Below are 13,702 nucleotides of genomic sequence, written 5' to 3' on the forward strand. Positions count from 1 at the left end.
ACTCCCGGCCCAATGCTTGCTCCGTGTCCCTCATCCCGTAGCTAGGGATTATTTCTCCCGGCCTATCTAGCAACACCAGATTCTCGCCCCAGTCGGCATAGTGTCCACTAGGTACACACAAATAGTTACACCTCTCATAAATAACTACTTCATAGTATAAAGTTATCAATCGTCTATATTATAAAGAGGGGTTTCTAAAACATGTTCTAGCATCCTATCGTCATCCATCAGATAGTCTACTAGTTCATGATTTTTATAGAAATTACGAAATATTAAAATATAGCTCAATATAGGACAACAATTGATTCCTCACCAAAAACACAAGACTAAAAACAACATATTCAATAAATATGCTTAACATAAAATCAAATCATAAATTCGTAAGGCATGCTATTCATTTATGCAATTGAACTATAAAATCATATAATTTTAGAAGGGGTCCACTCACATGTATTCCACTATTGGAGAGCCACTTGAATTAAGATGTATTGGATCACCTTCCACAGTTGCACCTAAACACCAAATAGATTAGGTTTAAATAATTGGCTTAAGTGTTTAATTACTACAACCCAAAGTTTGGGTCGGGTCCCCAAAAAGTTATTGGACTTAATCCAATAACCAAAGCCAATCAAATGAGTTGGGATTTTCGCATGTAGGTTGGGTCCTTAAAGATTTTGGGCTTAAATAGGGTTAGGACTTATTGGGTTTTGGTTTTGGATAGGTTTAGGAGTAAAAAGGGTGGTGGTTTGGGCTTGAGCCCAAACCCACACATCACACACATAAGCACACTAGCACACACACACATGTATGCACAACACACATGTATACATGCATAGCACACACACACAGCACTACACACACACGACACTGCACACACACGCACAACATATCACACACACCACACACACTCACGGCCTAAGTGGGGCACAACCCACAGGCCAATTAACCAAATAAAGGACATAAGAAACTGGCTGGGCTAAGGCCCGTGGGTAATTTGAGAAGGCCTGATGGCTTGGGTGTTGTCGGGGAAGAACACCGAAGTTGCTACAGCTCCGGTCGATGGCGAACAAACAAACCAATACCCAACCCAAGTACAAAAATGAAGAGGGAAGGTAGCTGAAGTATTCTCATACCCTAACTTCGTCGTGAACTACTTTGGGTGGTCGGAAAAACCTTCGAAGGTCATGGGTTTTTTTAGGAAATACGCACAGAGCACCAGCAGAGGTTAGAGCCTCAAAATTATCTCCACAACACTAAAAAACCTTGGATTAAACACTAAATGAGGCAGATGCTTCACCTGGAACCGATGGGGAAGACTCGAAGCTCACGGTTCAATGAGTTCGAAACTCTGCCATGCGTAGATGGTCCATGCAAAGCCACTACTAAGATCCTCAGGCAACCCAAAATCTATTTCTGGTGATTTTGTGTTGAACCAAGTCGTAAGAGATGGTGGTTGTGGGTGGTGTGGTGCTCTCGGGTGTGGGTCGAGGGGTGAGAGGTTGGAGAGTGAGGAAGAGAGAGACAAGAGTGAATGCAGAGAGATCTAAGGAGAGAGAAGGGAAAAGAGAAGAGAAAGGGAGGAGAGAGAGAGATTGGGGGACAAAGGTTATAAGGTGGGCCCCACGTGGCTCACCAATTTAAGTCCCAAAAATAATTTTTTTACTTAAAACTCAACTATATTTTGAAATTAGGGGGTGAGGTGTTACACTAAGGCTCAAGGCATTGCCCTAGCAAACGGAATTAGTTACGAACAACCATAAAATGAAAAGAATTTTATTGAAATAGAAAAAGGATAGAAAACACCTTGAAATACAAAACGTCAAAGCCTAGCTAAGTTCTCCAAATTGATGCCCCGTTCCTAATGACTAAAAAACCTTACTTATACTACTATAAAATAAAATCCTACCTAGAAAAGGTCTTCTAAAAACTAGGAAACATAATAGAATAAGATAACTAGGAAATAAAATGTTTCCTATTTAAACTAAAATTCGGACTTCTTAGATAATCAGACTTTTGACCGATCAAATAAACTCCGATTTGGTCCCAAAAGGTCTTTTTTAAAGCTTGAGACGTCCTTAACAAATCCTTAGAATGAATCTTCCTCAAATTATACCATCTTGACCTTCAAAATGCCCAAAACGTCCAAAAATGTCAATCTGGGAAAGCTGCGCACTAGGTCTTATATTTCATTACCACGGTTAAACGGCTTGGTAGAAAAATCTAGAATTTTGACACAATCATCTTGAAAGACTCACGAACATCTTCAAGTAGAATCACTCCAAAATTCATCCGTTTGATTACTTTTTGCTCCAGAGGAAGTCAAATGTCCTACATGGAAAATATATAACAAAAATATCAAAATTATACCAAAATAACCAATAAACTATAACTAAGAATAAGGTAAAATATATAGTATAATATCGCCTCATCAACTCACTTATCCAAAACATGTTTTGTCAAAACATTTAAGAAGGAATTCACTCACTGAATTCAAGTCGACCCTTCTCAATAGGCACGTTTCCTTTGTTTAGTTTAGACGAACTTGCACCTGTACCAATAACTTAGTCACTTTAACTCAATAAAGCTTCTAAGTGTTATATGTGTCAAATGCCTCTATTAGTGAAAACGTAGTGCATCATTTGATTCAGGAAGTCGAAAAATCTTAGGTTAGGTCTCGAGTTCTCACATGCCACCATACAGACAGTCTCACGCCACCTAGTCGTCAATGTACACACCGTTGTAGCTAGCGAACACACCATCGTACACGTCTCCATCACCGTCAATTCATTGTTGATGTTGTCATTGGCCAACTATGCAACTGCGATGACAGTCGTCATTCGGTGCTGTCATATGTTAAGCAATGTTGCGCTTACTCACTGGTGAGGCAAGCACAACCATTAGAATTAAAGGATAGTGCTGCTTACAGCAGCACTATCCTTTAATTCTAATGGTTGTGCTTGCCTCACCAGTGAGCAAGGAATTAAATATCGATATTATCGGCGAAATATCGTTATTTTCACATAGCGATATTTTCAACGTTTACAGTTAATTATCGTAATAATATCGCGATAATAGCGCTAATATCGATAATATCGCGATATTAACGATATTAACCATAATATCGCCAAGGATCCTCCGTCGTCGTCGCAACGGCGGCCAAAAATGGGCAATCCACGCTCAGACCTTGAAAATGAGCAATCCTCTCTCTGCAATCCACGCTCAGACCCTGAAAATGAGCAATCCCTTTCTCCAGATCCCAAAACCCGTTCCGATTTGATGGGGGGAGAACCGGAGAAGGATCGAGAGACTGAAGGAGAAGAAGAAGGATGGAGAGACTGAGGGAGAAGGATGGACGGAAAGATTGAGGGAGAAGGATCGAGATTGAGGCTGAGGGAGAAGGATGGACGGACGGAGAGACTAAGGGAGAGAAGGATCAAGATCGAGGCTGAGGGAAAAGGAATGGACGGACGACGGAGAGACTGAGTGAGAGAAGGATCGAGATCGAGGCTGAGGGAGAATGATGGACAAACGACGGAGAGAGAAGGATGGATGGACGACGGAGAAACTGAGGGAAAGAAGGATCGAGATCGAGGCTGAGGGAGAAGGATGGACGGACGACGGAGAGACTGAGGGAGAGAATGAGAGACTGCGTGTGTGGTGTGTGCGGTCTGCGTGTGTTGCAGAGAAGAGATGGGGGCAGAAGAAGAAACAAGGAGACTGTGGGAGAAGGATCGAGAGAGTCCTGCACGAATCCCTCTACGTTTCTAAAAGATAATTAAATATGAGGAAATTGTGAGATTTGACATGTGGCTAGAAATGCCGTGTGAAAGTTTCCATATTGCACATGTATATATTATTGTCAGTAAATTGTTTGTTCCACATTTGTTAATTTCATTATATATAAATGATTTTGGTGTGTTTAAATTTTTTTCATTAATTACTACATCTTTTCTACATTCACAATGTTTGCCAGCTCGCTATATTATCAACTTAAATCAATTAAATTCATCATGCAATGCATTTCCTTCCAATTTTTTGTGATAAACTAATAGATAATTGACTAAATAAACATCCTGCAAAGTTTCAATAAAAATTTCCAAGTTTTTCTTACAATTTCCGTGGTTTCCATGTAATTTTTATCGATATCGATATTATCCCGATATTTCCATCGATATTTCCGTGTTTTCGGACTATCGATATTTCCGATATTACCGATATTTTCTTCCTTGGCTATAACCACTAAGTATTGGTTTGGTACTGATGTGTTTTTATAAAAAGTGGGTATTAAGAAAAATTGAGTTCAAAAAGGTGTTTGGTAAACACTTAAAAACAATTTATTTTCACAGTTTTTGGTGAAAAAAAAGCTGAAAATGTGAAGCAGCAAAAAATGAGTTGATTCTCACAGCACAGCAGAAACAATTTTTTTTTCAAAGCACAACAATACCAAACCAGTCGTAAATCTGCTAATGGCCGCCGTGCTTCATCAGCAGAATCTTCACCATATTTTACAAAATTTCCAGAAATCATTTCGGAGCTCCAAATTGGCTCATTTTCATGTATTTCTCAACCAAATCTTCATAAAAAGCTCTAAAACACTTACCAAAACCTAAACCAAAATGTTTTACTTCTAGATTCACTTCGAACTCGTTGGAAAACGGCCAAATTCTTTTGCTGAAAACTGGAAGCCAAACATAGAGGATAAACAGGGGGTTAAAATCTTCTATTTCAACTCAACAACAACATGCACAACATGATTTTGATACTTAGGTTTTTAGGTATAGTCTAAAATATTGGGACAAAGGGTTTCCAATGGGTCAAAATAAAAGTCCTTAAAATATCCCAACATATAGACACTCGTTGGATATCTCAAAGAAGTCCTCAAATGTGAGGACAGTATGGGACTCAAGGAGTGGGCTCCACAGTTGATTTGAGTGTGGAACAAACGCTACTCACGTGTGAATGTTGCACAACAACTTCTCATTTTGGTTTTTTTCTTGTTTTTTGAACCCACTATGTGAATGCTAATAGCCATTCCTGTAGCTTCCCTTTTTTTTAACCGTTAGCCTTTTGGTTTTTATCAACGACCACAATACTCTAATGAAATGAACAATCATTTTTTAATATTTTAGTTCCTACATTTAGGGATTATATTATAAGGACCTCTTAATTGAAGGCAATAATCCTTTAGTGACCCGAATATTCTCTTGAAGTCCTTAAATGAGTCCTCAAAGGTGATGATAGGAGTTTCTGTTTTGAGACTTGCTAGCTCATTATGAGGCTAAGCCCACTCTCTTTCATTTAGTGTAAATAATATCGTTTGTTAAAAAAAAAAATTATTATCATTCGGTGACTCGACCCGACCCATATGAATGCTTAGAGCTCAACCTAAGCTGACTCGACTCATATGGATCGATAGACCCGCTACAACACGGAAAGAGATAATTTCCGGATCTCTCCCTCCAAAGGCCAAAGATCAAGTGATTCGAGTCTTTAAAATTTGATCTAACGGCTAAAAACAGAAAAATTAGTAAAAACTTTTAGAAGCTACAATAATTTTTAGTCGTTGAATCATATTTCAAAGGTCCTAACTTTTAAAAATTATAATAATTTTTAGTCGTTAAATCATATTTCAAAGGTTCGGATTACCGTATAGATCCGAAGAGGAACTCTTTCCCTAAAAACACACATCCCTGATAGAAAGTTAGAATCGTTACTATAAATTTCGCCCAAAACAAAAGAATATAAATATCAAATTTGCAGAACCCAAAAGTCGCACCGCCAAAACCCACCAAAATTCATCCCTTAATTCGTCTTTCAACCTCTCTCTCTCTCTCTCTCTCTCTCTACTAATTTTAGTTCTCTTTCCACCAAAATCCGGGTATTTCCTGTGTTCTCAAAGAGGGTTTTCAATGGAGGTAGAGCAGAAGCAAGCCCAGGTGATCGAGCACTTCGTGAAGCAAGCCTCTAGTCTCCAGGGGTCCTCTCTCGTCAGCCTCATAGTCCAACTCACCTCTCATTCTTCTCTCTTCGCTTTCTCCGAGATTTTGGCTGTCCCCAATGTGCTCGAGGTCAGTCCTTTCGTGTTCTTTGCTTGCCTGATGCAATTTGGGATAAAAATTTTGCTTTCGGGTTATGTGATTTTTTATTCTGTTAGCCCCATGATTTAGAGCTTCTGGGTATTCCTCAGATTCTGTATCTTTGTAGGAAATTAGTGTTCTCATTTGGGTTTTATGCAAAGTTATAAATTTGTGTTTGGTTTTTAGTGTATGATCCCAATAGAAGAATGTGGGTTTTAGTACCAATTTAGAATATTTCCATTACAATTTGTGTTTTATGTTGATATCAAATGTAGAAGGGGTTATGAAAGATTTAAAACAAAAGGAATGTTAATTGTATATCTGATCGGTAGGATGTATGTTTGGTTAAATATGGAAAATATGGATACCCATCAGAGCCCAAAGAGATCACTTATTAACTATTAATCCCGCGTCGAAATTGGATTCTTGTACATTTTGTCTTTGATGAGCTAAAGTGACTTTGTGCTTACTGCTTACAGACCCTAGTATGAAAACTTGCTTCTACTGTATCCTGATCATGACTTTAGAATTAATTAGTGGATATGGAGTACCCAAGCCATTATATTCTTTATAATGATTTGGGTTAATTGATAAATTTTGTCTACTGCAACTCCAAAAGGTGAAATGAGGGGCAAAGCATTCCATCCCAATTTATTTTCTTTATTTATTTGTGCAGTGAAGTTTAATGATGGGTTCATGATTCCTAACAATCACCTTTCCTTTATTCCCTAACATGGTATTGTTAGATTCTTGACGTATATTATGTTTCGATTCTCAATGTGTTTCAATGCAGCTTCAAGGAACGGGATATGCTGTATACATTGATCTACTTCGTCTCTTTGCTCATGGAACATGGAGCGACTATAAGAGTAAGAAACGTTCTGCACAAACTCCTTTGCACTACCTATAAGGGGAGACATTCTGTACTTCTATTGGTCCTTCAGTTGTAGTAACTTTTTTTCATTTTACCAACTAGATACATTAGGATGTTTTTTGTTGTTTGAAAAAGTTAGATGTTGGGACTAGATACCAAAGGTTTTACAGTTTTCCAGATTCTCTGATCTATCAAGGATTCTCCAGTATTAGTTTAAAATAAAAGGTGATCAGTGATTGATAGACATGTTTTGGTATGCTTGCATTTGCGGTCAAAAGCGTCACAGTTCTGGAATGAAAGGGGTAACATTGATACATTTTCCCTATGGCAGGTCTGATATAAACCTCAATGGTTATAGGGCCTTGTCCCAACTAATCATACTCCTCCATTTTATCCCACCAGGGTTTATTTTTATTTTGAGTCACATGCTGTTATATATTTCCTAATTATCCCCATCCATGTTATTTTCTGTCCTCTTACTGTAATACTACCCTCAATGCTGATTAGCCAGTAATTTGAACAGGTAAAACCATTAACCTTAGTTGAACTGTCCAAACCCTCAAAGCCTGTTTTATTTCATTTTTCTCCAATTTGAGTGAATTGTGTGTGTGGTAATTTTGGAATCTATCACTTTCTGTAGAACCACACATCTATCTCAACATTCTTATTTAAGCCACAATCATTTTATGAATATCTTTTTTTCTTTAACTACCTAGCATTCTGTTCCAAAATAGCATGCCTTCTTTCATATATGACTTGAAGAAAAAAAAAATTGTGGCTATCAAGTTTCAAAAGGCAGAGTTTCTGAACTTTGAATTGATTGTCCTTAATAGTTTGGAAAGGCAATGATGAAATTCTTTCAGTTAATAGCAAAGTTACTTGCAATAGGTTACACAGCATCGTAATAAGTGAAATACCTGCTTGTTCTAGGAGCCTTCTTGGTATACATATATTGACAAATGTTACCTGCAAAAACTGGAAGTTTTCCTCTTGTTCATTGAGTACTTCTTGTACAACAGTATATGGACAATCAACAGTATTATGTCAAGCCATTGCTTCCTTGCATTAGTGCTCAATGTGTAAGGAAGCTTAACATTTACTGTTCGGGATCTAATAATGTGAAATTGTCAGGTCTACTTATGTTACTACTACTTCATAAAGTATCTATCTGTATTGGACAAGAAGTTGTTTAAGGAGCCATGAGATCTTTGATCACTCATAGTCATGTCATTGGTTGTTTCATTGGAATATGACATTGGCAGTGGCACTTGAAATTATATACTTCTTGTTTAACATACTTATGAGTGCAATTTAATGACTGAATGAGTTGCAGGTAATGCTAGCCTTCTTCCACCACTAGTCCCAGATCAAATCACCAAGCTGAAGCAACTTACTGTGCTTTCTCTAGCTGAGATGAACAGGGTATAACGATTAGCTTGATATCATACTCTAATAGTTTGACCTTTTTTATTGTAGTAGTCTGGTTATACCTTGATATCATAGCCGACCCCACTTAGTGGGAAAAGGCTTTGTTGTTGTTGTTGTTGTTGTTGTAGTCTGGTTATACCTTACTTGAAATTTACGGCTAGTCCCTTATTGGAATATGGTACTTACAGTAATGCAGTTTAATATATCTCTTAAAGTTCCTGCTTTGGTCAAATTATTTCACTTTTGTGCCAGGAATGAAAGCCACTTCATTTTTCCATGCATAGAATATAGGGGTTTTGGTGGGTGATAGTGCTTTAGTTCATGTACTTCTCAAATCAATGTTCATATGAGATTCTCAAGGTCTTGTTGCCTAGGTGGTAAAAAGCTTGCTTTTGAAATTTTGAGACCTAATTAAGGCTAGAATTTTTATATTAATGAAGTTTAGAATTTACATTAGATGAAAATAGCAAAAGATTTAGAGATTGGGGATAAAAAAGGGAGGAAGGAGGCTCATAAGAAATTATGGCTAGTCTTCTCCAGTTTATTTATATGTGCAGGAAAAAAGAGAGTGGGCCTACTTTACTTAAAAAAATTAAAATAAAATAAAAATCGAGTGGACCTACTTATGAACATATTTTTTGCATCCCAAAAATTACTCACACAACAAGTATGAAAGCAAACTAGACACTGAACTAAAAATGAACACTTGTAAAGGTTACTAGACTTCTTTAAAGAAAAGGGAAGGGATTTGGAAATTTTTTATTTCCCCCCTTTTATTTCCTGGAGAAAATTGGGTGGATTAGGTTATAAAAGCAAACACAGTTTGCCAATACATCTGGGTGTTTGTTGCCTAAAATTGGAGAAAGGAGTAAGACATATATATTTAGCTTCACATTTATTCAATTATCTTTAAATTCTTTTAGACTGGTGTGGGTTTGATTTGACATAGGAACTGCCACTTTGTGCTGGTGGAAACTAGGTTGGCATTAGGAAAATCACTTTATCCTTTGGTGGTGTGGGCTTCTTTTCGTATTTGGTCAGAAAGAAGTAGGTTGTTTAGTTCATTTTGGAATAAAATTAGTTTCCAGCTTCTCTATTTCCATTTTGATTATTAAAGGGGAGGGGGTTGGTGTTTGAATTGAGTGAAGCGGGATTTTTTATTTTTTTTGTTGATACTTGATAGTTAGAACTCCGCCTGTGTAAGTTTATTTTACATTGCTAGTCCCAAGCCCGGATAAAGGAGGAGGGGGAGGGCGTCAGGTAGTCGACAACTGGCACTCCTATCTTAATCCTTATTATTATGATACTTGATAGTTAGACTAATTGTGATAAACTTAATACCATGATGCTTGTAGTTGGTGTGGGCCTCTTTTTGTATTTGGTCAGAAAAAAGTAGGTTGTTTAATTCTTTTTGGGATAGAATTAATTTCCAGCTTCTCTATTTCCATTTTGCTTATTAAAGGGAAGGGGGGTTGGTGTTTGACTTGAGTGAAGTGGGTTTTTTTTTTTTGTTGATACTTGATAGTTAGACTAATTGTGATAAACTTATTACCATGATGCTTGCAGTTGTAGCTTTTCTTTCTTACTAATTAACAAAATTGTCTTATCCAAACAAATACCATGATGGGTATCCTGTCTTTTCATCTTGAATATCCAATGAACACCCTTTCCCTCCCCCTAAATTCCTGATCATTGTGTAATATAGCGTGGACATATGGGCCTTCTGAGTTGGTACTTGTTAGGTATGAATACAACTGCAGTTTCTAAAATTTTCTGTTTTTACCAGGTTTTATCATATGATCAACTTCTTGAACAGCTTGATCTTTCAAATGTGCGCGAACTTGAAGACTTTCTTATCAATGATTGCATGTATGCGGTATGTGCCCCCTATTCGTTAATGAGAAAAAAATGTCATAAATTCCGTCGCTTTTAAAAGATTTCGAATATATGTGTTCTCATTTATGGGATGATTTCTTTCAAGCCAGTTATAAGGAAATGCTGAAAAGGTTGCAAGCTGAAAAGGCTAATCTTTCATTGTTTTATGTATAGGGCATAGTCAAAGGGAAGTTGGATCATTTGAGAAGATCTTTCGAGGTTGGATATGCTGCCTTGACTATTACATTTGACTCTTTTGATGATTTCGTGGATATATGTTTTAATTTCAATGTTTTATCTTGACCATCATTTAATTTCCAGGTTCAATTTGCAGCTGGGAGGGATTTGAGACCTGGACAACTAGGGAATCTAATACAGACTTTAGATGATTGGTATGCATGTTTCTGTATTTAGTTGGTCACTTTATGTCTGAGGTCTTTCTTTCCTACTCTCATTTTGTGTATTTGCACTCTCCCCTTAATTTTATGTATTCATTCTTATTGGATTTATTCAAATACCAAAGCATAGAAATAAGAGAGGAGCGCAAATGGATAAAATGGGAGTGTGGAAACGCTATTCTTCTTATAATTCCCTCTCCAAGACAAGTCCTATTTGTCATGTTAGGCACCTTCTTACCTATGCATTGCCTAATGGAAGTTAGACAGAAATCAATCTTGATCTAATAGGGTTTTGTTTTTAAAATTTGTGCCCCAGGATGGTGGTACAAGTAATTTTACTAACCATCCTATATGCACCCTTACCTGCATGTCTCCCCCACTCTTGAAGAGAAATTATACATCAAGGCGTCATTATAATGTTAGTTGATCCATCCAGTACTAAGGGGCTGTTTGATAACCATTTCATTTTCAGTTTTCAGATTAGTTTTTATTCTCAATTTTTTTTCAAACTGAACCGAGAACTTGTTTGGTAACTACTTGCAGTTTTCAAAAAAAAACTGAAGGCCAAGTTTTGAAAACTCAATAGTACTTTTCCGTTTTCATTTTTTTGAAAACTGTAAACTGAAAACAAAATGGTTATCAAACTGCCTGTAACCTTTCCAAATTACATCATGATAAACAAATTGTTACCTGGACCTTTTCCATTCCAAATTACGTTCTTTTTAGTTATCCTAATGTAGAAAAGAGTACTGTTTAAAAAACTTTGGTAGGATGTTTACGGTAATTATTTGAAACTATCAGGTTAAACACTACAAACAATGCGCTTCTCACAATTGAAGAGAAGATCAAATGGGCAGATAAAAAGTGTGAGTTGGATGCAGCACACAAAAAGGCAGTCAACGACAGGGTGGAAGAAGTCAAGAAGTCTGTCAATAACAAGGTAAGTTGAATCCATCATCAACCTATGTAATCATAATTTTGTTTTGAGTTGTTGTGATGCACCATCTAGAGATTGCTTCTCTTTTCTTTGCTGTAGTCATAAGATGTTCTGTAAAGGGAAAAATGCCAGGCTTATGTGGGGGTGCTTGGGTCTGGCCGTGCTTTGGGTGGTATGGTTGGAAAGATATATGAAGGACTTTTGAACATTATGTGGGAGTGGGGGTTAAAGGAGCTACCGGACAAAGTGCAGTTTTGTCAGCTCTTTGGGCTTTGGTTACTGAGTTTAGTCACACTACCTTCTCTATTATTTGGCTTGTAGATGAGATGCCTTTGGACTGTGGGTATGCTGTGGTTAAGTTTTCGGTTTCCAGATTGTGGACTACCACTATCCATTTTATGTCAAGGAGACATTTACCTTTTGTTTTGAATAGAAGAGCTTTTATTGAACTTGCCAGCGTGCTAGGGGCCTAGGACCGAGATACATTAAACTCATACAGCTTCAGCATGTCAAAATTCAGAAAATATTCCAAATAAGAGGGCAAGCAATTAAAACCTTTTTATTTTCAAAACCATACAATGTTTACCTTCACAAATCCCAGTTTCTGTTGTTTTCTCTGTATCAAAAGCTATGAGAAATAGGGTTTCCTAGTTGGACGAGCCTCGGAAGCTCGGTTAACTCAAATATAAAGGATTCTTTTTCATGAACTTGTATAAGGCCATAGGGTTTACATCATTGGGCAGATAGCCCTTAGGTTAACAACTTTAGAACTAGTTTTGCCAATTCTACTCACATTTTCAAAGTTATTTGAAACGTGGGTTAATAATTCACTCAAACAGCTGTGTGCATCAAAGAGAGAGAGAGAGAGAGAGAGAGAGAGAGAGAGAGGCAGACAGACAAATTTTCTTGTAATATATATTGGTCAACTTGTTTTACTTACTTGGCATAGGGTGCACTTTAAGCAGGGTGGGCGAGACTTCCAAGCCTTTGATGACATTCTGTTTGGTGAAACAGCTGGACTAATGGACTATGAAGAAGATCGAACCCGAACCAAGAGGTATTAAATTCAGACATCTTAATCATGTGTTGTTATTATACCCTCACCCCTTCAAAAATAAATTTTTGTATTAATCGTGGTGAACCAAAGTCATGTGTGTTAATTACCATGGCCTGGTTGACAATATGAGCATCTCTACTTGGCAGTCTAACCGTATAATGTATGTATTGCATCCGAAATCATTCCCATTTAATCTCATGAAACTGAAATATCGCAGGAGAAGATCACCGGTACATTGACAAGTGCGGCCGCGGCTGGGTGGGGGTGATGTCTGGAGCACTGCCAAAATTTATCCATAGTGCTTAATTGTTTTATGCTCAATTTCTTAAGGATGGTGGTATAGCATGATTACTTACGTAGTGACATTTCGAAGCTTCGTGTGTATTTGGAAAGTCTATATACATGGAAATATGGAATGCTCCTTATTGCTTCTTCGGTTAAAAACGTTTTAAGGAGTGCTTTTGTTAGTCGTATGTTAAAAAAATGCAGTCAAATTGCACTAATAAGAAGCACTTTTATAACCCAAAAGAACTTTTGAATTTTCCGTCAAATGCAGTCGAATTGCTTTTTGGATCATTCTCTTATGGTGAGTTAAGAACAGTTGAGATTTACAACTGTTCAATCTTTGAATCCAATGCAAACTAGGCAAGCGTGGATCTAACAGCCTTCGACGTCTCTCTTTCTCCCATTCTTTTGCATGAACATTTAACATCCCCAACGTTTACTTAAAGCTTTTTACAGTGGGTTGGAAAGTTGAGTGCGATACTAATAATACAAAGGTCAAACTACTACAATAGCAACAAAAAATTGAGTGTAATGAGAGTGGAGAGATTTTTTATTGTGTTGGGGGGCTCGGGAAAACACTCGAGAAAAGAATTGACCAATCATACAATTGGAAAAAATAAAAAGTAGAGGGTTCTTACATTTAATATATAAACTCATCCTTTTTAAAGTCACACCAGTGTTACAATTGTATAATACGAATCAAATTATCAAACTCACATAAATTACTGTGAAAGGCCTTACGAAACATGAAAGCTTTTCTAAGTACGACAA

The 13,702-nt window shown here is 37.1% G+C and overlaps 1 protein-coding gene across 2 annotated transcripts; it reads left to right on the top strand.

The window, feature by feature from the left end:
- Positions 1-5,714: 5,714 nt before the first annotated feature.
- On the top strand, positions 5,715-13,090 carry LOC126620107 (COP9 signalosome complex subunit 7-like). Of its 2 annotated transcripts, none has more exons than XM_050288590.1 (9): positions 5,715-6,068; positions 6,871-6,946; positions 8,285-8,373; positions 10,166-10,255; positions 10,429-10,473; positions 10,576-10,646; positions 11,454-11,592; positions 12,604-12,646; positions 12,864-13,090. In XM_050288590.1, exons 1-8 carry the CDS (start codon positions 5,910-5,912, stop codon positions 12,610-12,612), a joined length of 678 nt encoding a protein of 225 aa, XP_050144547.1. In that variant the 5' UTR covers positions 5,715-5,909; the 3' UTR covers positions 12,613-12,646; positions 12,864-13,090. The 2 variants fall into 2 exon arrangements, with proteins under 2 accessions (XP_050144547.1, XP_050144546.1); XM_050288589.1 differs by having other exon boundaries at positions 5,718-6,068; positions 12,555-12,646.
- Positions 13,091-13,702: the final 612 nt, after the last annotated feature.

Source organism: Malus sylvestris, chromosome 4, assembly GCF_916048215.2.
Source record: "Malus sylvestris chromosome 4, drMalSylv7.2, whole genome shotgun sequence".
Classification (NCBI taxonomy): domain Eukaryota; kingdom Viridiplantae; phylum Streptophyta; class Magnoliopsida; order Rosales; family Rosaceae; genus Malus; species Malus sylvestris.

What these genes read in the sequence shown, in the direction of transcription:
- LOC126620107 (XM_050288589.1), top strand. Translation starts at nt 5,910, where the DNA reads ATGGAGGTAGAGCAGAAGCAAGCCCAGGTGATCGAGCACTTCGTGAAG. An exon ending in AACATGGAGCGACTATAAGA is followed by an intron (nt 6,947 to 8,284) that starts GTAAGAAACGTT and finishes AATGAGTTGCAG; the next exon opens with GTAATGCTAGCCTTCTTCCA. An exon ending in ATACAGACTTTAGATGATTG is followed by an intron (nt 10,647 to 11,453) that starts GTATGCATGTTT and finishes TGAAACTATCAG; the next exon opens with GTTAAACACTACAAACAATG.